Here is a 26,264-nt window from a genome sequence, read left to right as displayed (position 1 = left end):
CCATGTAACACTGGAATGGACAATATTAACAAATCAGAAGCTGTTTATATTAGTTTGTATTACCTGATATATGTGGCTCAGGATACCCAAAGTATATTTTTAGTTCTTTCTGTATATGTATTTCTTGATGCTTAGCTATGAAGTTTATATTACTGTAGATGTTTCTTAATTTAGGTACAAAAACCCATATAAAAGACAAGCCATTGGTTTTTCATAACAAAATTAAATCATCAGGTTATACATCAGCACCACAGTGAGTGCAAATTACGCTGGTAAATTTAGTTTGTCGCTTTTAATGTTTATGTGGTATTTTTATTGAATGAATGTAAGCAACCTAGACTTACCTTGGCAAGATGGGAGGCATAGAAGTTTCATAAATAAATAAAAACTTTGTCTCTTTTAGTTACACAAAGATTTGGTACCGTATATTAATGTAAAATGGGTTTAAGAATAAGGAACAAAGAGGTTTAAAATACAAGTTAATTTAATATAACCCTGCAGATGATCCAACGTTTGTAATACTATTATTGCCTAAAATGATAAATTAATTTGTATAATGACTCATTAGTAAAATTATAAATTTATTCATTTTGCCCAATTTTAATTTTGGAAGCTGAATCAAACTACCTAATCTGAAGCAATGTTTAATTATTTTTATAAAATTAAAGCTTGGACTCTGAGTTAAAACCATCAAAATTTTAAATTCTGTTTTGCAAATAGAGCAGTATTTGCATATTAACCTATTTTCTATTTTGCATATTTATCTTGGTTTTTTAGTGATGGAGTAGAGCAAAAATGAAATGTTTCCTGAACCACTTGATATCTTAATTAGAATTAAGATATCAAGAGGCATTGCTTGTATATTTAGAAGCTTATTCTTAAATCACAAAGGATAGAAGTGTTAAACATTCCAATTGTGATTCTGTTACTGCCTAATCCTCCCTCCTTTGTTAAATAGAAGTAGTTGTGTGTCAGTCAAAACATAATCGAAAATTCATTCCTACATTCCTACAAGGCATAAGTTATCTAGACTGCCCGTCTCTTACCAAGTTTGCCTTTCCTCCGTGTTCTGATAGGACTGGTTTGCTTCAGGTCTTATCACTTAAGTAACTTCATCTAGTGGGACCAGAAATGGCTTTCTTTGTCATTGCAAATGCCCTTGGAATAACATATCCTTGGAGATCTGCCTAGACCTTGATCATCCTTAAGTGTTCCCTAAAAAATTGGGATTTTTTTTCATGCCTTGGGTAGAGATAGAAGAAAAGACTCTGGACATTGCTAGCTATGTGGACAAATGTTTTTGTTCCCTGACAGCGGCTATTCTGCAGCTACTTTCCTTTGTACTATGCTGTTGTTTTTATTCTGCTCAGAGTCATTTGGAGTGAGGGCAGCCTAGATATGAGTGGGAGAGAGAGAGTTATTTAGAATTGGACAGCCCATGAATTGTATGTATGTATTAGCAAAACTGTTAAAATATTTACACTTACTTTCAAATTTTTGTTATTGTACAACAGGAGTGTCAAACTCAAGGCTTGTGGGCCGGATCCGGCTTGCAATGTGGTCAGATCCAGCCTGCAGGGCTGTCCTGGAAAATGTAAAGGGGCCAGCCAATGTCACTTAAGGCCTGGTCTACTCAATGCAAAGAGGAAACATAGGGCCAGCATGGCTTCAGCCCGATCTTCCCAATGCAAAGAGAAAACATGCAGCAGTTTGGGAAGTGGCGTCAAGTTGGCCACACCCAGTGAGTGGTGTCAAGTTGGCCAGGCCCACCCAGTCAGCCACACCAACCCAGCTCTCCGAGGTCAACCACAGCCCTGATGCGGCCCTCAATGAAATTGAGTTTGACACCCCTGTTGTACAACATATAACACAGTGGTGGGTTGCAGGAGGTATGCCCCGATACGGGCATACCGGAGCCTACCCGGAGCACCGGGTACTGTTCTGGTACGGTGCTCCAGAGGGCCACCCCGTGCTCCTTACCTGTCTTTAAAATCTTCGGCACTTCTGCGCACGGCGTGTATAGCGCCTGCACGATGCTCCGCCAAGCAGCTGGAGCGTTGCGGAGGCTCACCGAGGTGGCATTGGACAGTAAGATGCATGTGCGCGCTGCACGCATGCTGCGCACATCCATGTGGACAACGCCAGGTCCATTCCAACTGTACCGGTTGAAACGGGATCCGGAACCCACCACTGATATAACAGGACTGTAATTGTTGATATAGATAGTAGTAATTAACTAATTTTTTTAAAAAAATCCTAGTTTTATACATGTAATTTTATCCAAGCATCATATTGAATTCACCCATACAGTTAATGAGTGCTTTTTTTATGAAAATAAAATTATATTAGAAGAAAGAATTGATAATTGATCAGAGGATAGAGCAGATATTAATTGTTCCTTCTTTTATATTTGCTTGAGCATTATTTTTTTTTCTTATGCTGGGATTTTTTTGGGTAATAGAGTGCTAAATATTATTATTATATTAGAGCCTTTTTTCCCCCTGTTGTAGCATGCTCATGTTCTCCCCAAATTCCAAAGTAAAACACAACAGGTTGACATCGGAATGCAAGAGGAGTTGGAGACGGTAAGTAGTATAATTGTTAAAAGAATACAAAAACATGTTTAATACCAAAAGCATTATCCTGCAATAATAGTGTAACACAACCAAGCAAAATATTAAATTTATTTCAACAATTTATCATTTGTGGTATATCTGCCACAATTTAAAATTGGTAGTATAAAAAGAAATGCTAAAACTCCTTTATTCTTGCTTCACTAATTGCTCTTTTCCCTTTTTAAATTTGTTTTATTATTGAAGAAGAAATAAGGAAGACTATCCACTTGGAAAATCTCCTCCAACCGAAAGTGTGAGGCAAATTACTGTAACTGATAAACCAACTCCCATATGCTGTATTCAGTATTCAGGTATCGGGGGGATATGACAACTATTTGTGGTTATTAATATTAATAGTTAATTGATGTACACTTGGAATCTTAAAGCTAACCAGTTCTATGTTTACACATGGCCAACTCTGGCCTGGGAATCTGTCTCTCTTTATTTTTTGGCATTTTTTATTTATGCTAGATTAATTTGCTGTTCTCGTTGTTCTAGGAAATGGAGAATTATTGGCTTGTGGTTTAGCTGACAAAACATTGCTGGCATTCAAATCAAACCTTATAGGAGAACCAACTGTTTATTCAGGTACACTATATTTTAGATTTTTCTATTCTTAGCTATTCTTATTTCTTTGTCCTCTGTTCCAATATGATAAAAACAAAATCAAAGTTCCAAATAATAGGAAAGATATGGCCAGAAGATATTCAACAAATCTTGCATTTATGAAAACAATAGTAAAAATAGAAAAAAATCACTTAACAACTGGGACAGATCTGGTTTAGAAGCTGGCCAAGTGAGAATACCTAGCTAATCTTCACTTAATATGTATAAGAGCCAGTAATGGAAACATATTATACAGGTCACTAAGATTGATAATTCCCCTTTATTTTACATTAATTAAAGGCATAGGGATAACATTACCCAGTCTTGGCTCCCTCATTTTAAGGACACATATTTCACTGTTCAGTTCTGACAGTAGAATTGTATCCATGGCTGGCAGCTCCAAAAGGAAATGTTTTTTCCCCCTAGGGAAAGTAAGTTTTCCCTTTATTCCAAAAATTATTAGAGTTTTTAAAAAGTGAGGCTTGTACCATTTATTCTTAGCTGACAGAGGTTTCTTATGGTTAAAATGGAGAATTTTTCTATTAAAAATGGAATCAATAAAATATAATTGCTAGGCACCAGGGGACAGCTTCGGATCTTTAAGTATATTAACATTAGTAATTTCAACTAAATGTATGTGAAGTTACAAACATTGGATGTGCCACCAGGATTTTATTTATATCTTTTTTTACAATCTGTCCAATTCACCTGGAGCAGGAATGGGCAACATATGGGCTGCATAAGGACCATAGCTCCTTTTTTTGCAGCTCTTCGTGTTCACTGAAATTGTGCCACTTATGTAAATGGAAATACAGGGTAGTCCTCAATTTATAGGATAAGGATAAGAACCTTAAAAATACATTTTTAAGCAGTGCAGTCATTAAGTGAGGCATCATGTGGACTGTACCCAATTTTATAGTCTTTTTGCCATGGTTATTAAGCAAACCATCCACAATTATTAAACAAGACACCATGTGACTATGGCTTGTGACCTTCTGCTGGCTTTATCATCACTTTGCTTGTCAACTGCACTGGCTGCAAAGGTCACATATGACAAACATATGACTGCAGATGCTGCAACTCAGTGGTGGGTTCCTACCAGTTCGACCTGGTTGGGCTGACCCGGTAATGGTTTGGCGGTCTGGGTCACTGGAACTGGCAGTCACCCAGGTCTGCCACACCCCTCAACCGGTTCTCCAGGTGGTGCCATAGGTGGCACCATCTTGTTTCTCAGTTTTGTGCATGTGCAGAACAATTTTAATTGCACTGTGCATGTGCATGCAGTGTGCATCAAGTGTGCATGAGCTCACAGCCACCACACGAGCGAACCGGCAGTAGTGCCCACCCCTGCTGCAATTGTTACAGATTACCAAGAGTTGGCTCATAGCAATGTGACTGTGGGGAACACAGTCATAAGTTGAAGGTAACCAGTTGCAAGTAACTTTTTTCAGTGCCATTATAACTTGAATAGTCACTAATTGAATGGTTGTTAAGTGAATATTACCTGTACAGTTTTCCACTGACTTTAGTTGGTGAACAAAACAGACATCTGTAAATTCTAGGCTTCATACTTAGAAAAGGGGGGGGGGGGACAAATAACTACCTAAACCTACCTAACATCATTTTTACTTTATCCACTGTATTCCCTGGCTGCCCATCTCTCCCCCCCCCCCCCCAAATGCATTACAAAATGTATGTTTCCTATCCTGGACACTGAAAATTATCTGCCCAGAATTAAACCCCTAGCTCTGTACATGTTTATTTTTCTTTTAAAAAGTTTGCTTTTCAAGTCCCCCTGTTTGAAATGTGGTCTATGAAAATAAAATTTAAAAAAGCATCAAGTTGGGTACTGATATTATTTGATCATCCTAGTTGCCATTTGATATTTGTCCTCATTGCCCCACAGATAGCCTTGTTAGGAAGTCTCTATGTGAATTTATGAGTATGCACAAGGGAACATCAGTATTTCTGTATAAAAATACTTTGAATTGTATCCAGGAGTGTAATTGCTAGATACTCTTTTTTGGTGCTTCAGAACATTCTACAGTTTCAGAGAGAGGCGAGGAAAAGAATAGTGCAATATCCTGTTTTTCCAACAGAAGTATAGCTGATTAATATGAGATTTTACTTTGTGATTTCTGAAGAATTTATGATCATTTTTAAATGCATTTATTTTTATTAGGACACGATGGCGCCATTACCTCAGTAGGTTGGAGCCATGACAACAATTGGCTTGTTTCATCTTCTGAAGACAGAACATTAAAGATCTGGTCAGTTAGCAGCGCAGAACCTGCTTTATGTCTGGTAATTAAGCTTTTTAAGTGAAATAGATTTGGGATACTCTGTATTCCCTTTGACTACCAAAATCATATTAATCGCATAGAATTGGAATATTAATTGGAACATTAATACCTTAATAATGAAGGGTTTGCTTTTTTGTTTTGTTTTTTGAAAAAGAAATCAGTGACATTTCACATTTTAGTTATGCTCATAATGCCAATTTCTTTTTCCTGCAATTCTTGGGCTTAGGAGGGATTAGTGGATATGAATCTTGCATACCTCACTGGGACCACCTGCAGTGTGATTCCTCATAATCTTTCTAAGGTTCAAAACAGATTTTCTTTTCCAAATTGACCTTGGTCAAGGCCAAGGCATTGTAACAATGGAAGTGTTTCTCCAAAGGCAGAAGACTGGATGCTTATCTATTGCTGTTGAGAAGTGCAGACATTTATCAGTGTTCCAAAGCTGCTTTTTCAAGAGGCAACTGGACTTTCTTGTTTTTCTTTGAAGACGTTTCACTTCACTTCCAAGAAGCTTCTTCAGCTCTGACTGGATAGTGGGAAATGGAAGGATTTGTATTCCTTGCAGACAGCTGGTCATTTGCATTCTTTTAGAGAGTTGTTGAGGCCCACTTGGGGAGTTGTCTATGTCCTCAGGGTCATGGGGTCACAGGATAAATCCTCTGGCAGCTGCAGAAGCAGAGGTTCATTCCCACAGCCTGCCAAACGTTTCCCCTCCATGCAAGTCTGCAAACTTGTCCAGCTAACTGGAACATGGCGGAACATGGCCTTGTTTCATTCTATACTCCTCAGATGATGGTATTTGGAATTTTTCGGTTCTTTTGGATTATAGGTCTGCAGTCTTATAAAAACAGAAAATGCCTAAATCCTATAAATGAATGCTTTCCTCTCAAACAAATCTTGGTATTATTTTTGATAGCAATAGCAGATTGCTATAGATTTTGGGTTACGATGAGGCTTTATCATCAGAAATATATAATCATGTTCTTATAAGTTTAGATTTTGAGGAAGTCACAGTTAAATTTTGGAAGGAGGAACTCGCCAGTCAATGCTGAGAATTATTATTTTTTTGACATTTTTGTTCATGTGGTCATTCTGTATTTCTACTATTAAAAGAAAATCAGAATAACAATCATCTAATGTGGACATGGAAACAATGCACATGCAATGCAATTAACATGGCATTCTTTCCTCTATTTGGTTTGTTTACTCAACCTTTTTAGTACAACTTATTTAATAATTTCGGTTTCTCTGTCTCCTTAAATTACTAATTGCAAGGCAAAAGCAAGCAATAAACAAACAAAACAGGGAAAAAATATTTCTGGGTGGGAGTAAAAATATGTAACCAAATTCTTCCATCCCTCATCATGAGTTGAATTGATTGTGGTGGGATATAAATGCAGTAAATTATAAATAAACCAGAAAACAAAGCCAATAAAACAATATTTGTTGGTGCATTGGTTAAATCTATTGGAGTTGGAATTTCATAATATTGATAAATGTTGTTTTAAATACATTGAAGAACAACGTAAGATAAATTACGATTGGTGAATAAAAAAATAATTCAGTTTGAAAAATAAACTAGATGGCAATAGTCTATAAATAAGCTACCTGTGTTTTCTCAATGAGAATTACAGGATGTATGATATGTATTTTGTACTTTTAATTTCAGGGAAAGGAAATATTTCACAAATCTGTCCGATCAGCCCAGTTCTATTATATAGATACATTCATATTACTGTCCTGTGGAGCAGAATTTTATTTATTAAGATACTATCTTGACACCAGTAAAGATGAGATAAAACGGTATGTAAATGTATATGATTGCATTTAAAGTAGCATTAACCTTAAATGCAATACTGTGCTGTTTTGTTTATGTGTGCAAGCCATTCAATAATTCTTTAAACAGTATAGAAACACCACTATTAGTGCAAAAATCATAAAATATGAGATTTCTTATGCACTAGCTTTCAGAAACAGAAATATTGGTTATATAGATTTGTTACAGCTTTGAAGGTTGTATTGATATTAAGTATTCATTGTGCATGCTGCAAAATGTTATGTAGATACTACTTGTATAACATGACAAATTTGCCACTAATAAAAATAATTATTACATATAGATTATATGTAATATATATTATGTTATATATAGATATATCTGCATCCCTCTGCAGAAGGATGCATAACATTGCTGCAGTTTGATAGAATAATCAGTTATAGCTACTATTTTTTAAAGTAAATAATCATTCTTAAACATAAAAAAACCTTTTAAGGCTAACTTGGTATGATATTGGTACATAAATATCAGAAAAGAAGAAAAATTAAATCTGGCGTCTTTTGGATAAAAATATGCTATTTCAAAATAGTTTTAGAAATCAGTGTGGTACATGTACGTATTTGAGCATTACTAAACAGTATTAATTGATTAATAAATTTAAAAAGTCAAGTAAAGATATTTCTTTATTATTTTAACTGAAAAAGAGAAGTACCAGTAATGAAAGAAAATGGGAATGATTGATTTTATAAACTAAGCCATTTCCCATTTGATAGATGGAATCAATCTCCCTCATTTCTTCCATGTATGTATCACTGTGCTATTTCTATCATTTCTTCTCTCTAGTGAGTCAGATTGGGAAAAAAGATGAAATGAAAAAAAAAGTGGAACATAGAAGCATGAGTAATGTGTTAAATCTCTTATATTAAACTTGTTCTTTGTGAAGTGGTTTCAATTGTGATAGCTCATTCACACCATCATAGTTAGGTGTGTGCTAAATAACATCAGACTGAACTTCATAGTTTTACTATTGACTTTCCCCCCTATAAATTAGGAAATGAGTGTATAGGTTCCCTAGCATGAAAACAGAGGGACTTGAACTTGTTTTACTGCAGTTTTACTTTATTGCAGATTCATGACTACCTTGATTAAAGAAAAGAACATAAGTACTTTTATTTCCACATGGAAACCACTTCTGAACTTCTTGTTTGATGTGGAAAAGAATGAAACTTTTATTTTTGGTTTTATAGATTAGATCAGGGGTAGTCCACCTTTTTATACCTACCGCCCACTTTTGTATCTCTATTAGTAGTAAAATTTTCTAACCGCCCACCGGTTCCACAGTAATGGTGATTTATAAAGTAGGTAAGTAGCTTTATAAAATTTATAAAGCAGAGTTACAGCAAACCCCTACCGCCTACCATGAAAGCTGGAACACCCACTAGTGGGCGGTAGGGACCAGGTTGACTACCACTGGATTAGATTGATAGATCTTTATAGACATGACTTGTTCACACTATTATGAAAAAGCAAAAAGCTGTGATCTATTGTCAATGCCTTATTCTACTGTAACAGAGAGCGTCGGAAGTCAATGCTTCTTTTTCATTTTCTTTCCCTATCTTTCCTCACTTTTCTTCCCCTTTTCCGCTTCTCCCCCATTGTCCCCTTATTTACTTTTGTATTTTGTATTTTACAATACTTTAAAACCAGTGGTGAAATTCAAATTCTTTTACTATCAGTTCTGTGGGCATTGCTTGGTGAGTGTGTCAGGGGAAGGATACTGTAAAATCTCCATTCCCACCCCACTCTGGGGCCAGCCAGAGGTGGCATTTGCCGGTTCTCCGAACTATTCAAAATTTCCCCTACTGGTTCTCCAGACCCTGTCAGAACTTGCTGGATTTCACCCCTGTTTAAAACTTAATAAAGTGTGATTACCACATGAATAGACAGGTTCCGTAGCATGAAAACAGAGGAACTTGAACTTGTTATGCCCTGCTGCATTCCTCACCTAGACCAAGCAGTTTAGACCTACAATTTGCATTACAGAATAAAATCAAAATAAATAGCAGTTTTACTATATTGTAGATTCCACAGCACAGACTCCTGATTCAGGGTTCAATCACTGATTTAAAAACAGTCAAAATCTCTCCCTCCCACTTTCCCCTCTCTGCCAGGTTCAGAAGTCTCGTGCAGGTAGTTCATTGGAGGAAAAACCCACCCATTTATTTTGGCAACTCTATTGCTATTAATTTTTTAAAAAAATGCTGCCTTAAAAGCAAACTCTAGGGGAAACTCTTACTGTAGATGGGATGACAATCCCCATTGCATAAGCTGAGAGCCATTCACATCATGTTGGACAGGACCCAGCATATAATACAAGTGCACAGAGTGGAACAGAAGAATTTGACATTTTAACTCTCAAGCTGAGGTTGCACATATTGCACAGGATCAACTGAAATTCTTCGTCAATTGTCCCAGTATAAGTCTAGGAAAACAATATTTTCCACTGTGCAGGGAAGGAACTTTTGCTATTGGGATATATGCATAATTCTTAAGCTTTGCAGATCTTTGTTAGATAGAATATACTTATTATTTTCATAGGTTAAAGGAAAAATGTATATGTAACTTAATGCAGCACCTAATGTGTGTTAATAAAAATATGGAAAACAAAGATCTGCAGTTCTTTTTTAACAATAACAGAAAGTATATTTTAATAAAATATTTACTTTTTGGCTAAATATTTGGATCCTATATCTTCCCAAAGTAGAAAAGGCAAGAATTAAAAAAAAAGATGCTAAAACAAAAGCTTTGAAATATGGGTTGGAGTAAATATGGATTTTGTTTTCTCTTTTGCTTCATGACTGTACAAGAGACATGTTTATATGATTTATTTCTGCAGATATAGAACGAAGAGTATTTGCAAATCAATACAGAAATTTCCAATGGCGTCTACAGTGGAAATTACTAGCCTTTCAGCAGTGAATGATTTCTATTCCTGTATCCTCTTAGCATTATTATTGTTCTTGTTTTGCAAAAGGCATTAGTTCTTTAATGATAATTCTTTATTGTAACATAGGTAGTCCTTGTCTTACAATCACAATTGAGCATAAATTTTCTGTTGCTAAGCAAGACAGTTAATTGACTGGGAACTCCATGTCACTATCTCTCCTGTTCTGTTAAAAGCTTGATATCCCTATTCTAAGTTATTTAAATGCAGGATATATTTTTCCTGACAAATGAAAGCCGAGAATTGCTGACTGCCGTACTTGTAACATATAATTTATCTAATGGAACTTTAACTTAACAGAAATTGCAGATATTGTATTGGTAGCTGGGAGTAACCGAGCACTAGAAATATTTGACCTCAACGTGGGCTGCAGTGCAGCTGTGATAAGAGATGCCCATTCTAGATCAGTTCACCAGATTTGCCAAAATAAGGTAGGCACAATCTTGGTTTATATTTACAATATTTCCCAAAGTACAAATGAATAGAGTTAAGTACACATATGAACAAACTAATAATGAAATAATTTCAAACTTTGCAAAGGTTAACGTGATTTATATTTTGATGCCTTTATCTTGGTTGGGAAAATGTCTGCTACATTGGATGGAATATCTAGGCAAATAATTCATGTTAGTTTTGCTCTTCTGGATCTGCTTGTGAAGCAGTTATAGACATTCAAGGTTCTGTGACTTCTTTGAAGGTAACTTGTGTTATGGGTTGGAGAACTGAAGCCAGCTTCTATTTTCAATTTGAATATATGGCATCTTCAACAAAACCTTGCAGTACAGAGAGTTCCTATATAGAGGTTCAGGTAGCCCAATTGTGTTTTTCCTACCGCTAGATACTACTTTTGACTTCTCTCAATTCTCATTTTAACTTTCCTTGAAAATCAGTTAGCATTCCATGGGGTATGTATGTATGTATGTATGTTATGTATGTTATGTATGATTATGTATGTATGTATGTATGTATGTATGTGTGTGTGTGTGTATGTATTTACAAAATTTATTAGCCACCCATTTTCCCAGAGGGTAACTCTGGGAAGCTTACAGTCATAAGGAACCAACAATCCCTACTCACAGTCACTCATGCCCTAGTCATTTCCCGTTTTGACTACACGCTCTACCAGGGGCTGCCCCTGAAAAGCATCCGGAAGCTCCAGTTGGTGCAAAATGCAGCGGCCTGCATGGTTTTGTGCAGATCTTGGTGTGTGCACTTGTAACTCCATTGGTTGCCAATTTGCTTCTAGGTGGAATTCAAGGTGCTGGTTGTCATCTACAAAGCCCTTCATGGCTTGGGAACCAGGTTATTTGAGAGACTGTCAGTCACATCTATCCAACCCACTACAGCAGGAAGGAAAGGAATGTAGTGGATCCTGTCCCCTAAGGAGGGGATCTGGCGGGACCCAAAAGAAGGGCCTTCAATGTGGTGGCTCCCTCTCATTGGAACATCATCCCTCCAGATATTAGACTGGCCCCCATTCTAACACTCTTTCGGAAGGCCCTGAAGACGTGGTCCTGTCAGTGTGCTTGGGGAACTCAGAGCAGGATGGAACCCATTAAATGGCTAGTATAAATTTGTGTTGCCATGAAGTGGGTAATTATTGTTTTATTATTTTATTATATTTCTTTATATTATTTTTATTTGTTTTATATGTATTCTTAAATCCTTGTAAGCCACCTTGAGTCACCATGTGTGAGTAGACAGCAATGTAAAATTTCTAAATAAATAAATAAAAATGCATTTATACATATTCATTAAATCATAAATAAATGAAAACCAAACATTAAAATCACATGTGGGGGGTGGGGGGTGGAAAGAGATGGGAACTGTTGTTACTTGATGAGCCACCTCCACCATGCTGGTTATATTGATTGTTCACTGAAATAATTATATTGTCCTATTCTCCCTCTGTATTCTCCCTTTCTTTTGTAAATGCACTTTTGTTTTGTGCTTATGGAAATCATAATATCTCTGGAGTTTTTCAATATGCATGTCTGGGGTAGTTTAGTTACATGGAATGTAGATATGCATTCAATATTATTACCTAAAGTACAGTCTGAATATTGCAATCCTACCAAATGTTGCTCAGTGTTGCTCAACTCAGTTATTTGACATCTGTTTTGTCAAATGTTTTGTCTTTGTGAATACTCCAAAGCAAAAGTTGTACACAATATTGTGGTATGTTTGACACATGCGTGTTTTTTAAATTTGTTTTGGAATATTATGAATTAAATCAGGAAAGTTTCAATAGATGCTCTATTTTGGATCCAGAAAGTCTGTTGCTTCATGCTGAGGTACCATACATTTGTGCACCATTATTTTTCATTAAACAAACACCCATAAAGCATGTTTGAAATTCCAGTGAGTTGCAAAAGCTACTGCCGGCTGTTCTCTTAGCATACGATGGATTTTAGAAAGAAGCTCTGTTGCACAGATGTAACTAGAAAACTGCAGATCCACCAGTGAGTTCCACCCCCGTGTATTTAGCCTTCTGAAATATTAGATAAATTATTTTATGCTCCATTGGTAAATGTATGTTTCTTACAATTAATTTGCTCACTGATTTGCATGCCAGTCTTCAACACTATTGTTAGGAGGCAGGTGCTCTTGGTTTTAATTATATATCTATTTCCTAGTATTCAGATTTAGTTCAATTTTTAAGAACATTAAGAAAAAAATTAAATATATTTTTTCTAATTGCTTTATAATTTAGACTTGTTTTTTTATTCTTAAACTATAAACTACATCATAATCTTAGATATTTGTCACAGAGAGAATGATAGCAGTGTCATTACCATAATAGGTCATGTAACCGTCATTTGAAGGGAACTGAGTCTAAACAATACTTTCAATACCTCCTTCATATGTGCTGATTTATTCCACGTTAGTATAAAGCTTTCTCTTTCTCACTGTCTTTGCGGTACTTGTCTCTGGCTAGATCAATCTCCACGTCTGCTGCCAATTCGTACCAGCGTTGCAAGTTATGCCCCCCCCCCCCCGTTTACACCGTTCTGGTATATATCTTTGTGTAAGCCATCCATAAAACTGTCCATTAAAGTCTCTTCTGACCATTCCCGCATATAAACGGTAAGAGTTTTCATTCTGGTTCTGGCCTTCTGCCCATGAGCGGATCATCAAAGCGTTTCCTCAGGGTGGCTATAAACCTATTATAGTCTCTCAGTAGAGGGGAGTCATCATTATGCAGGGCAACCATCCATGCCACTGCCTTGTTCTCCTGCACCATGGTAACAACTCTTACCTTGGCTTCTGTGTAGCCGGTCACAAGCCCCGATAAATGGGGAGTGTTGGTTCCCGTGGCGACGGAACCGTGAAACAAGCTGAGAATCCAATGGCAGGACAACACACGGATAAACAACTCTGTAATCCGTGACGTTCTGCCTTTGGCCTTCACAATGCAACGGTCACTGCCTTGTGGACGTTGACGTTTACGAAGATTAAGTCCAAGTCCAAGTTGGCTTCTGTGGTGAGATCCTCTCTGAACTGTTGCATGAAATTCCAGACTTGGACCAGGCAAAAACCTAGTTCCTTTGAGTCTTCACCAAATTTCACACCAAGCTGAGGAACACCATCTGGCGTCTGCAGGGGGCCCCTCCCCCTCTTGGAAGGGCTCTCGTGGCTGCTGCTGCTGCCACCGGGGCTTCTCCATCCTGATGAGCTCCACTGTCTGCCCCCAAGCCCCCCCTTAGGCGGAACAGGGCTTCTACAGTTCTCTCCTTTAGGTCTGGGAGATCAGCTTCTCTTTCGGGAATGCTCTCGCGTAAATGTTGCCTCTCCCAAGCATCTTGAAAGAGTTTCATAGGATGGGACATCATAAGGTTCTCCTCATCGGCGTCCTGCCAAGCAGCTGCCAGCCACCGATATCGCCTTGTGCTAACTCCAGCCGGAATTTCCTCAGGATCATACTTCTGTCCCACTCCCAATGATCACCTGGGACGGACGGATCGTTCCTCCAAATTCAGATCCGCCATCCGCTCTGTCTGCAAGGGACACGAGGATGCAACTGCCCCCATGTCATCCTCCTGGCCGCTGTCTGGGTAGGACATTCCTTTGAAGGTTTTGGTTTTATTTACACTCCCCTCGGAAGGTGTTAGCTCCGGGATGAGTGCGAAAGTGAGATCTTGCTTAATGTCAAGCCAGCCTCCTCAGCAACCAAGAAAGAAACCACTTAACTCCATTTCGCAGAGTAGCAGCTAAGCAAAGCAAGATCTGAGGCAGAAGCGGGCGAAATCATGCATATCAATATGTGACCCAACTCCCTTCCCCCGGTAACCCCATCCTACAGTCCAATCTGCAAATCCCTTAGGTGTCATGTGAGTTCCATCTTCAAAGAGCATCATCAGATTGGTATGCAGGACTGTTGGCCTTGGCCACCCCAATCACTATCTCCAGCATGCACAGTAGATAGTGAGAACAAAACTCCCCTTTTACAATCTCTCCTGTACTTAAAACTTCCCTTCCCAAATACCAGCCCCCCCCCTCCCCGTGTCAATGGCAGCCGAAAGCAAATGGCGAAACAGAGGCTGACAGCATGTTTAGACAGTATGACATTGTACATAAAGTATGATTTGGCAAGATGCATAACAGAACCACTAATTTCCCTTGTGGTAAAACTTCATTAGAAGACATTCAATTTTATAGATTCGAACTGATTGTTCTTAAGTTTTCCATCCCATGAATAATGTTTTACTTAAAGAAACATTAGTATCCTGCAGCGTTTTATGTTCAGTAAATGTATGCATGTAAGTTTTAACTACTATTCCAGACTATTCACTGACATGACAAGTTTCCTGCTGTCAACTAGTAAATTATAAATATGTACACACAGATCATGTTTATATACTTGCACCATAGTAACATTTTATATATTTATAGAGTCACACCAAAAATGATCAATACTTAAATAGAGGAATGGTATTGAGTTCCAGTAAGTACATGAGTCAATCAACATAGGATCAGCTTTAGGGTCGTTGACATTTAATTCAGAAGATTGCCTTTAAAATCTTAATTATGGTTTCAGGATTCTGTGAATCTCTGTGGTATAAGGAAACCTAAAAGTAATGATTTTCATGAGGTAACCTCAAATCAGGATTTGTGACATCACAATATAAATCTGAAATTGTGCCCTAATCTGCCACTTTGCAAACTAGGTTACAAGAGATTACTAACAGAAGCTTGGAAGATAAGGATTTATGAATCACTGTTACTGTTCCCATTCAAAAGATTTGTACTCCATCAACTTCAGAAATGTGCTGACTTAGGTGCTTTTGAAGCTGAGTGGTAAATAAATAAAAACAAAAGCAAAATCTAATGATTTTAATTTTTGTAGAGTAGATGTGACTTCTTAAATATATTAGCAAAACATTTGATATATATTGTCTAAATTAGCCTTTGACTGTTGAGAAGCTAGGTTGCAATGTTTGCAAGTACCTTTTTCTTTACCATGATCTAATAAAAAAAGCTCTCTAATCCTTGTGTAATATATTGAGAGCAGCATCAATTAAATAATTCAAAAATCTGGTGCAGTTTGGTTCAGTTTAGCTGGTTTTCTAGAATTCTTTGAGAGCATCATCAATATAAAAAGTTTAGGTCTACTGTCTGATATAGGTGGTGTAACCATATTCCAGAATGTCCTTATTTTGCAGACAAAGTCTTTAACTATATAACTCATTTTAGACACTACCCTTTTCCTTATTCTTCATCTCAGTCTTTAAAATTAGCTCAACGTACCTTTCCTATATACTATATATTTTTTCCTTTGGGATTTTAACTGTAAGGTGATTGTTTGGACAGATTTTACATGCAGCTATTTTAAAACATATTCTAAATTAGGGTTAGGGTTAGGGTTAGGCTTCTTTTTGTAAGATATAGTACGTTGCAAACTAAGCTACAGTTAATTTATTTAATTCCATTTCTGCAATGAAAATAAATGCATGGTACTTAATCAATTGATTCAGTTGGCAAAAAACCTCTCATATCAGAAGAAGATTGAGTAGGAAATAGCATAACATTGCAGGCTACTTCTCCTGACTGCTGGCTGCCATGATTTGGTAGTTTGAGTCTCACCAGCTCAAGGTTGACTCAGGCAACATTTATTCTTCCACATTGTTGGGGCAATATGCTGATGCTGTAAACCGCTTAGAGAGGGCTGTAAAGTACTGTGAAATCATATATAAGTCTAAGCGTGACCCGTCAAAAGGGCGAATGACAAAACCGCGCCTGACTAAACCGCGTCGCTGACATCATCAATGCGGCGACAATAGCCAGCGCGGAGAAAGAAGGGTGCTTTAAATAGCGCGTTGAAAGAAAGCCGATTCAATTTAAGGTAAGGGTTAGGTTTAGGGTTAGGGTTAGGTTAAGGGTTAGGTTTAGGATTAGGTTTAGGGGGGTTAGGTTTAGGTTTAGGGGTTAAGTTTAGGGTTAGGGTTTACAGCGTGCTTCTGTCTCCGCGCTGTTGTCGTCGCCCTGTTGATGACGTCAGCAACGCGGTTTAGTCGGGTGCAGTTTTGTCCTTCGCCCTTTTGTCAGTGAACCAAGTCTAAGCACTATTGCTATTGCTATATATGGATTAAGTGTATACTGTGGAGTTACTCATCCAAGTAAGCCATAGGCTATGGGAGATTCTGATTTAAGTGTTTTAGAAAGTGGAAGAGACTGCTCTATTAATTTTTTTTTTAAAAAAAAACCTTATGTGCCTAAAGCATGAACCAAACTTTGGATTAGAAGTTGTACAGGTGAAATTTTGTTGCTTATCAGCCAAATCTTTTAATTTTGGGCTAAAGATTTTAACATTGAGTTGCTTTAGCAGTATGTGCCAATTGTCTAAGGAATACAGACACACTTGGATATTATCTGACTTATCCTTTACTATGCTGTTAAGCTCATTAGTCAGGCTGCAGACAACCATCCATCTTCAATGTCTTTTTTGTTGTAGCATTGAAACAGTTCCTTAAAATGACTTTAGCATAGTTTTTTATGTTGTTTTATGAGACTGGTCTGTTACAACACTTAATGGTACGAAACTGTACAAGTATCGTTTGTTACATGTTGGCCCTTTCCTCTGTTTTATTTCCCAACGTCAGCAGAATGACTTCAAGTTAGTTAAGCAGAGCTTCTTTTGAAATTTGTGGACATATATCCACATGGAGAACGAAATTGGTCTTATTTTCATGAAAAACTGAAGATTACAATTTTAAATCAACCTTTTCAACATATATTCAATCTTTATAGTGAAATGCTATAGCAAAACACCATGGCTGTATTAAGCAAATACCTTTGGGAAAGCTTTGGGAAGAGATGCTGTTAGGGACAGAAAATGAAGGTGCAATCCAGCAGATGCACATACTATTATATAAGAGGATATTTAGAATATATATATATATATATATATATATATATATATATATATATATATATATATATATATATATATATATATATATATATATATATATATAAAGCAAATAACCTTTGGGAAAGCTTTGGGAAGAGATGCTGTTAGAGACAGAAAGTGTGTGTGTGTGTGTGTGTACACACGCACACACAAACAAAATTAACAATTTTTAAGGCTAACAATTTGATAATTTTATATAATTTTCCTTTATGTTAGTTTATATTTTATTGTTTTTTTGAAATTGTATATATAATCTAAAAAACAATAAAATATAAACTAATATAAATGGAAATTATATAAAATTATCAAATTGTTAGCCTTAAAAATTGTTAGCCTTATACATGGTATACGTTGGGTTTTTTCTGTTACGCTACTGCCACATGTAAAATCCAAAACTATTTTGTTCTAAAAACAATTACTGTAATCCAGCTTCAGGTGTTTGTTTATTATATAATTAGTTAAGTCCCCCCCCCCCCCATGGTCCACTGATATCATTTCAAGCTCCATTTAGCTGGCCAGACCAAAGAAGCAATAAGTACCCAGATTTTAGAAAGGTATTTTTAATTGTAAATATGGAACTTGGAAACTGTAAGTGGAATTTCCTAGCTTCATTTAACTGGAAGTTAATTAATGTGGAGTCTCTTTGAATATGTCATGATACTTTTGTTTAATTTTTTTTCTATCTGGGCTTTGTTGCCCTCTATGAGATAAATTGTCAACTGACCTGTCTTTTGCTTTTACTTTGTTTTCTTTCCTAGCCTCCTTGTTATTTCTCCCACACAATAAGATGTATTAACCTAGTGTTCATATTCAGTGTTTGGCGTTCAGTTCAGGGTTAGTGGAAAATTTAAGCGCTTTATCCAGCTTTAAGACCACACGTTCTACTTATGTAGCGGCACTTCATATTTCTCTTCTTGGCCAAGATTGCCCAAAATCATCACTGAAGGATGTTGTAATCTTCTGAAGAAGATCATGATATGGGATTGAACAATCAGTTCCTCTGTCAGAATAGTACCAGAATAATGCCAATGGATTTCTGTTTAATAAAAATAAGAAATATGTTTTATTTAGATTCAATTTACATTTGAAATGCTACTTTTGTAAATCTCTGGTCTAGAAAGAGCGTGTTCAGGATGCGAGAACTTTCAGAAAGAATCACCACATAGATTCTTCCTGTGCCTGCCTCTATGACTAATAAAGTTAATGAGGCATCCTATTGTCTACTGGACTACACATTGACCTTTGAATCAGAGTTTTGGATGAGAGACAATGACATTTTTAATACAGTCCAGCAAGCCTAAGCAGGATTATAAATTCAGTGTTCCCATTTCTTAGTCTAGCATTAGCCACAAGGTACTCTGTGTAAAGTTCCGTAATAAATATAGTTCCAAAACTATGTAACTTGGATGCTTTTTGATCATTCCCAGACCTCAAAAATGTTCCAGTTTTTTTTGAATGCAAGGAATTATTGTCAATTTATCTCAGACCTCTGCTGTAATTGTATTGTTTAAAGCATGTTTAACCTTAATCTCATTTTAACAAGGGATTGGCAAACTTTGTAGATGTCGTGTGCCCTTATATAATCTCACATGATGACCCAGAAACTTGAAATTTTTTTTTAAAAAGGGGGAACTCAGTTCTTAGGAGATCATTAAATCTTACCTTCCATGATTTTATGCAAAACAGGAAAGTCGTGAGATGTCAAACAAATGTCAAAATCTGTTGACAAATTTGGGTTTCTTGTATAAGAATTTGTGAGATTTCATAGATTCATGGAAACATCATAAAATTGGGTGTGGTCACCTGTTAATCTGCTTAGTGACTATCACAGTTTATAACTGTAATTGCAAGTTCAATTATGGTTGTGAGTACAGAACTATCTGTAATTTAATTTGTCTTTCTGCCTTTCTTTCAACACAGTACTATCAGCATTCCCCATTTGGGCCTTATTTTAAGTGATTAAAAAAAAGAATGAAATGTTATAAATAAGCAAATAATAACCTGGTCTTTTGGGTCTTTCAATGGTTGTTTAATGCTTCAAATATTTATATGATTCATTTTAATCAGAAAAGAATTAGAAAAGCAATTAATTCCTAATAAAGATTTATCTTAAATGAAAAAAGATTGTAAAATAGTTTGAAATATACTTAGAAAAAAGTTTATTTTCATTCAACTGCAAAGTAAAATTGTCTCCAAAGAAGAGACATAGATGCCTATAAATGAGCTTTCCATAATTCCAGAAGCAAAGTTGACTCATCTTGCTGATGAAAACCTGTTTCAATTCTCAAAAGAATGGCTACCAAAAGACAAATAAAAAAAAAAACGTAAAGCCTTAAGATGGTGGTTTGTCTAGGAAAAGAAGCAGTTTTATAAAGTGATTTCCTTTGGTTCCAAAACAGTTTTTGACTTTCCTAGAGTTGTACTTTGAATAAAATCAATAGGAATTCATATGATTTATAAATGCATTCTAAACCATAGTAACAAGATAAGCATCAATGAGCAAAAATAGAGTACCATGAAAATTATATTTAACAATTCTGTATGAAATTTGCATTGAAGAACAATCTGATCCTTTGTCAGTATTGGTTTTTATTATTTTATTTATTATTACCTGTTCTTCTGTGGAGTTTCAGCATTGGAAATACTTTCTAAACTATACCTGCTACTATAATTTGAAACTGATGTTTGTTTTTCTTGCAGGGATCATCTTTTAGCTGTCAACCACATGAAGCTTACAATCTCTTTTTAACAGCAGCCATTGGTGATGGCATCAAACTTTGGGATTTGAGAACATTGAGGTAACAGCCAGTCATTTTGCTGTTTGCTGTGTTTCCTTTATTACACTTTAGAGGTGCTTTTTAATATATATTTTTCTTGCAAGAGTTCACACTTTGAAGTACTTGATATTTGCAAAGTTATGGAAATTCTACACAATTTGATGAAGTTTGGTTAGTCCAGTTTGGAAACAGCTGCTTAGAACACCTCAGAAATAAGGCAACATATACATATTTCCAAATAAATAAGTTTTGCTTGTTTAATTTATCCCCAAACATAAATTATCTTATGGTTCCTGTTAGATATCAAATAATTTAGGGAGTACAAAATTGCAAGAATGATTGTGGGGTCACATAAAAGTCAAAAGGTTTGTTCTGTGACATTTTGTCTTCCTCAAGTGCAGTTACGCTTTGGAGACACAGCTTCCTAAATACAGCATACAAACAACCAATAAAGATTGTGTGGTTATTTGGGCACATGATGAAAAATAAACAGTGTACATTTGTCCTTGCATGAGATTAAACTGGGAAAAAAATGGAGAATATTGCATAGGTTCCTTAATTTAAACACATTCTCACCAATAAAATCTAAATATTGTATTAAAACATAACTTAGTCATGTGATGAAATGCCAGTGACTGGAAAAATAACTGTCATAAAACCTTGGGGAAAGACAAATATAAAAGAAAAAAATTCATCAGGAGGAGAGATTGGGGAGCATGGTATGTGCCATATAAGTCAGACAAATGTAAGGACAGGGAAAAACTGATGTATCCCAATTGGCAGAATTCCATAACCACTTTACTTAAGGATTAACTATTTGTTGCATTGTATCTTATGAGGAAAAATTGTAATCTACAAAAACATATGTGTAATGCATTTCTTCCTCTAAGACACCACAGGATTTTTGTTGATTATAACTGAATATGCAAGTTTATTTTATTTATGATATAATATAACTTCCCTATAAATTGATTCTTGACTCTAGTTTTTGTTGTTATGAATGAAAATGGCATTATATTACTCCCCTCCCCCAAATTTGAGTGATATATTTTTTTAAAAAAATTGCAATGAACTTAACAAACTGGAATGCACTTTTTTATCCTTAAAAAGTCTTCAATTGTCTGAACTGAAAAACATTTCAATATAGGGTTACAAACTACAGAAGCAGTACAGGAAAATAACACATGGGAGATCTTTATAAATTATTAAAAGTCCAAGTCAAATGTTTTGGAAAAAAATTAGTCTGGAAGAAGTTGGAGGCAACTCTATATAAGAAAACCAACAGAATCTTACCTTTTAAATAAGCATTAGCACATTTTTAAAAACAATAATGGCTTATTACTCCTAGCAAATGTCTAAATATAGTAAAATGAAATATGTGGGATAAAAGGTTAACTGTATTATATCCTTATGTTTTTTCTATCAATTGGTTTAACTACTATTTATGAATAGTAAAAAGTTAATTTTTTAAACAGGTTACTTACTTGCTGTCTCTTTTTATAACAATATTTGAGGGGGTATGGTAAAATAGTTAAAATACTATCTGTGTAATTTATCTATATTGTTATCCTAAATTATATAGTATAATATGCTATACTGTTGGTTACTTCTAGAGTATTTGATTCCCCCCCCCCTACTTTTTCTCCCTTCTATTTATATTTCCTTTACTTTGTATTGTCTCTGTCAGTGCTGCTGACTGGTTTAATTTAACATCATGGTAGTATGCTATGATCTCAGTCACAGTTGACTTTGTGGGGTTGATACCATTGATGGCCTTGTCCATTTTGGCTCCTAATTCTAAGGCTGGTAAAACAAATAGGTGGAAATTTTAAAATCTGAGTTCCAAATTATGTAAGCATTCTTTATATAAAAAATAATATTCACCAGTACCTACTCTATTTATGGAAGTATATAACAGTCCTTGGATCAAAAGTTCTAGTAATGAAGCTGTAGAAGTGTTTCAAAATATTCTATCAGAGGCCACAGCAATTGTTTGTACACAAATTTAGGAAGATTTTATATAAAAAGAGAAATAAGAATGTAGAAATGGTTGGATCATGCAAAATCCTAACTACATATTCGTTTGGTTGACCAGATTCTCCCAAAAATGAGAAGCTTGCAGGCTGGAGTAATTCTCTTTTTCTCATCCATGGTAGTCAGATGTATGGTCCCTTAGATCTTCATGCCTAGTTTTGTATCTGCACTAAAGGCCCAATTGCCTCACAAATTACCAGAATTATTTGAAGAAGATAACGGTCTTTAATGCCAATCACTCTTCAGTTGTGATAGTAAAGAAAAAGTAACTTTACAACCAACACTCACATTTATGAGTGTTTCGCAGGTCTATAATCCTAAACACAGTCTCAATTTCAGTTAATCACCACTTTGTTTATTGACTGAGTTGCCAGGTTCAGTAGTGGCTGCTAAATAAGGAATACCTATACAGTACAAGCTTGTGGACTGAGCAAAGTAGTAAGACACCAGTTCTTGGAATGAGGATTCAGAAGGTTATGGTGGGAGAAAAAATAGGGAGGATAATACAGAGATGCTTCAAGCTACGCTGGGGTAAGCTACGCTTTATCTGTGAAAACTCAGAGCTTGTGGGTCCTTTCGGATTCCCTGATGATGGCACAGTTAAGGATGGTGACTAATTCTATGCATTCTTGGAGATGTCAGATTTGGCCATGATGACACATGCTATTGTAATATGCCCTTTGACCTACCATAACAGTCTGAGAAAAGTACTCAGAAACAGAAAAGAGCTACTCCAAAATGCTGCAGCCAGACTGATGTCTAGAACTGATTAAAAGGAATATGCAATTCCCTTCTTAATACCCTTCCACTGCTGGCAGTTTGTTCCTGGAGCCATGTCAAAATGTTGGTTATGATCTATAGTTATATATAACTTGGACCCAATTTATTTGAAAGATCCTATTCTCCTTTATGAGCCAATTCATACTTTTAAAATTGCAAAATAAGTCATTCTCTCTGTGTTGCCACAGTTAGGGGTACCTTCTGCTGCTACTGGAATTACTTCTGTGTTTACATTTTACAAATATAATCTTTCTCTAATGAGTCACAGGGAGGACAATTCTTTGATGGAATGTTGGAATAAAAATACAATAAACAAGTGATAATAAATCTTTCAGAAGCATACTTTTTGTAAAGAAAAATCAGGCAAGTCATTAAATAAATTATTAGAGAAATAAAGTTTGTCATCTATTTCTAAACTTATTTTGGAGCAATTTGTAATGTAAAGAGTTTAGAAATATTGACAAGCTGATTTGCTTTAGACTCTCCAAATATTATTTCGGGCATTTTCTGCCTATATCCTGCTCATAGAATGCACGCGAAGCATATTAACTACATGCCAGTTATCCCAGTCTTTCTTCTGGCACCTAAAAGTTATGTGACAAGGATTTAATTGCATAGAATACCACCAGTAAGCTGATTTCTTTGAAACATTTGTAAGTATTTTTGCTTTCAGCAGTACATGGCATTTGAATTATTGATTGCTTCTAGGTTAAGTCAGAAGGGAGGAAAAGATACATGCCCTTCATGATCTATGAACATCTTGATCCATGAATGTTTATCCACAGAGATATATGAGTCTGGATTTCATAATTGTATATTATGAGAACTATTAGCTTGAATTTCATAATTGTATATTATATTATGCTTCCACTGTAAAAAGTTGATTGATGTGTAAAGGTTTTTAATTGTTTTCCAGCCAGTTTTTAAAAACAGCTTAGATAAACTATTTCTTCACACATAAGATCTATAAGCTTTGGGACTTATTTTATGCCTTTGGAACAGACAAAATGGTTTTATATTGCCATAAACCAGGAGCCACCATCCTCATATATAAATCTGAGATCTCCAAGAGTTAACAAATTAGCTGTTACTACAATGTAACAAATTCTCATCTATTAATCAAAGAGACAATATATCAGTGATGTTTTGTTTAGAGTTCCATCTCAGACACAAAAGAAAGAAGATATTGTACTCAGTTATGGAATGTTCAACTGTTTAGTAGTAGGAACATTTATTTCCTTTATTTTATCCAAATGATTTGTTGAATATGTTCTGCAGCATATAATAACCACTGTGAATAACATACCCAACGGAAAGCCTCTTACAAACTTCTTTTGAGATAAACAATTTCTTACTGATATAGATGGGGGCATTGTTTGGTGAATCTAAAAAAACTAAGCAGGATGGAAAGTGATTAGCTCTTGGATGGGCAGCCACTGGAAAATCCCAGGAATATAGAGTAGACTGGAAGGTCTTGGAAAAAGATAGTGGCAAATGGCTTCCATATTATTGCCAGAAGGACTAGTCAAACTGGTTTCAAGAATGTTTCTTGTATTAAATTATTGTTATTAAAGACAGTTTTCTAAATTATTTAGTCATATTATGGTACTGTGTCAGGTTTCAACCAAGAACAACAATCCAGCCAAAGTTCAGGTTTTTATTTTCTTCTGTCCTATAGACAGAATCTTGCCAGACGAAACTTATACTCCCCTAACCTATCAGTTTACCCTGGGAGATTCTAGGGAATAGCTATGCTCAATCTCTTCCTCCCTCCATGATCCATCTCCAAACTGTGTTGTCTCTTCCCCCCCCCCCCCGGAATGCGTTCCCTACTTCTTGGGAAACTGCTGCATTACTGAAATCCATCACACCACCTCCCCCTTCTTAGATATATTCCATTGCATCTTGGCTATTAATTAAGGTTTTTTAAATTTATGTCTTAAAGACGTCATGTAGAACAGCGTTGAAAAATTTCCGAACCTGTATAAGAAAAAATGATATTGGAAAATAAACTAATGCAGGTATTCATCAAAAGATAACAAATCCTTACAATCCATTCATCAAATTTGGGAAAGGAAAATCATATATCTTCATGTCAATTGTCTGTTTTTAGATAAATTAGGAACAGTGCGCTTATTTTAATTTACATTTTTTGATATTGTGTTTGTGAAGAATTTTGCTGATTTTATCTGTGGTGCCTTTGATGTAAGGGAGGAGGGCGATGCCGTTGTCCTGTTCTGTGTCTCAGTTTTTGGGGAGAGTCTCCCTTTGGATTAGGTTGGTAATTGTTTTTCTTTGGAATCCGTTGGAGATTAATACGTTCGTGAATGTGTAATTCAGTTTTCAGGTGGTCTTTGTCGGCTAGGCGTTTGGTTCTAGAGATGAGGCCCTTACATCAAAGGCACCACAGATAAAATCAGCAAAATTCTCCACAAACACAATATTAAGACAGCCTTCAACGCTGACCAAAAAATAGCCAACATCTTAAGAAACCCCAAAGACAAAATCCAGCTAGAAAACCAAGGAGTCTACGAAATACTATGCAAAATCTGCCCTGCAACATACATAGGACAAACGAACAGGAGAATAAATGCACACATCGCAGAACACAAGAATGCAGTAAGAAAAAAAGAAAAAACTTCCTCCCTTTTCCAGCACCTTAAAGCTACAGGACATGAAATTAATTTTGAAGGAACCAGGTTAATCTCCAAAACAGAACACTTCAACAAGAGAATAATTATGGAATCTATCAAAATAGAGAAACACCCCCACAGCATGAATAAACGTGACGATACCTCCCGCCTACCAGACATCTGGAAACCAGCCCTAGTCAACAAATGAGCCCCACCCACCACTCAGGCCGTTACAACATGAAACAACAATAGACACACAGCCAGCACCAATCAGCACCAATCATGATACAACCACATAACCAATCATTCCACTTACTGAAACAA

The 26,264-nt window shown here is 35.9% G+C and overlaps 1 protein-coding gene across 1 annotated transcript in view; it reads left to right on the top strand.

Moving 5' to 3' along the window:
- Positions 1-26,264, top strand: part of WDR27 (WD repeat domain 27) — a 71,405-nt gene that overhangs the window by 17,213 nt on the left and 27,928 nt on the right. The window contains exons 12-20 of the mRNA XM_032216034.1: positions 175-253; positions 2,511-2,585; positions 2,820-2,926; positions 3,114-3,203; positions 5,404-5,525; positions 7,194-7,327; positions 10,198-10,295; positions 10,615-10,736; positions 20,417-20,514. Of these exons, the coding sequence (XP_032071925.1) occupies positions 175-253; positions 2,511-2,585; positions 2,820-2,926; positions 3,114-3,203; positions 5,404-5,525; positions 7,194-7,327; positions 10,198-10,295; positions 10,615-10,736; positions 20,417-20,514 (925 nt within the window). The remainder of the gene's footprint in view (positions 1-174; positions 254-2,510; positions 2,586-2,819; positions 2,927-3,113; positions 3,204-5,403; positions 5,526-7,193; positions 7,328-10,197; positions 10,296-10,614; positions 10,737-20,416; positions 20,515-26,264) is intronic.

This window comes from Thamnophis elegans, chromosome 4, assembly GCF_009769535.1.
Source record: "Thamnophis elegans isolate rThaEle1 chromosome 4, rThaEle1.pri, whole genome shotgun sequence".
Classification (NCBI taxonomy): Eukaryota; Metazoa; Chordata; class Lepidosauria; order Squamata; family Colubridae; genus Thamnophis; species Thamnophis elegans.
Note: the sequence above shows the minus strand (reverse complement) of the source record. Positions and strands in the feature narration are given on the sequence as shown.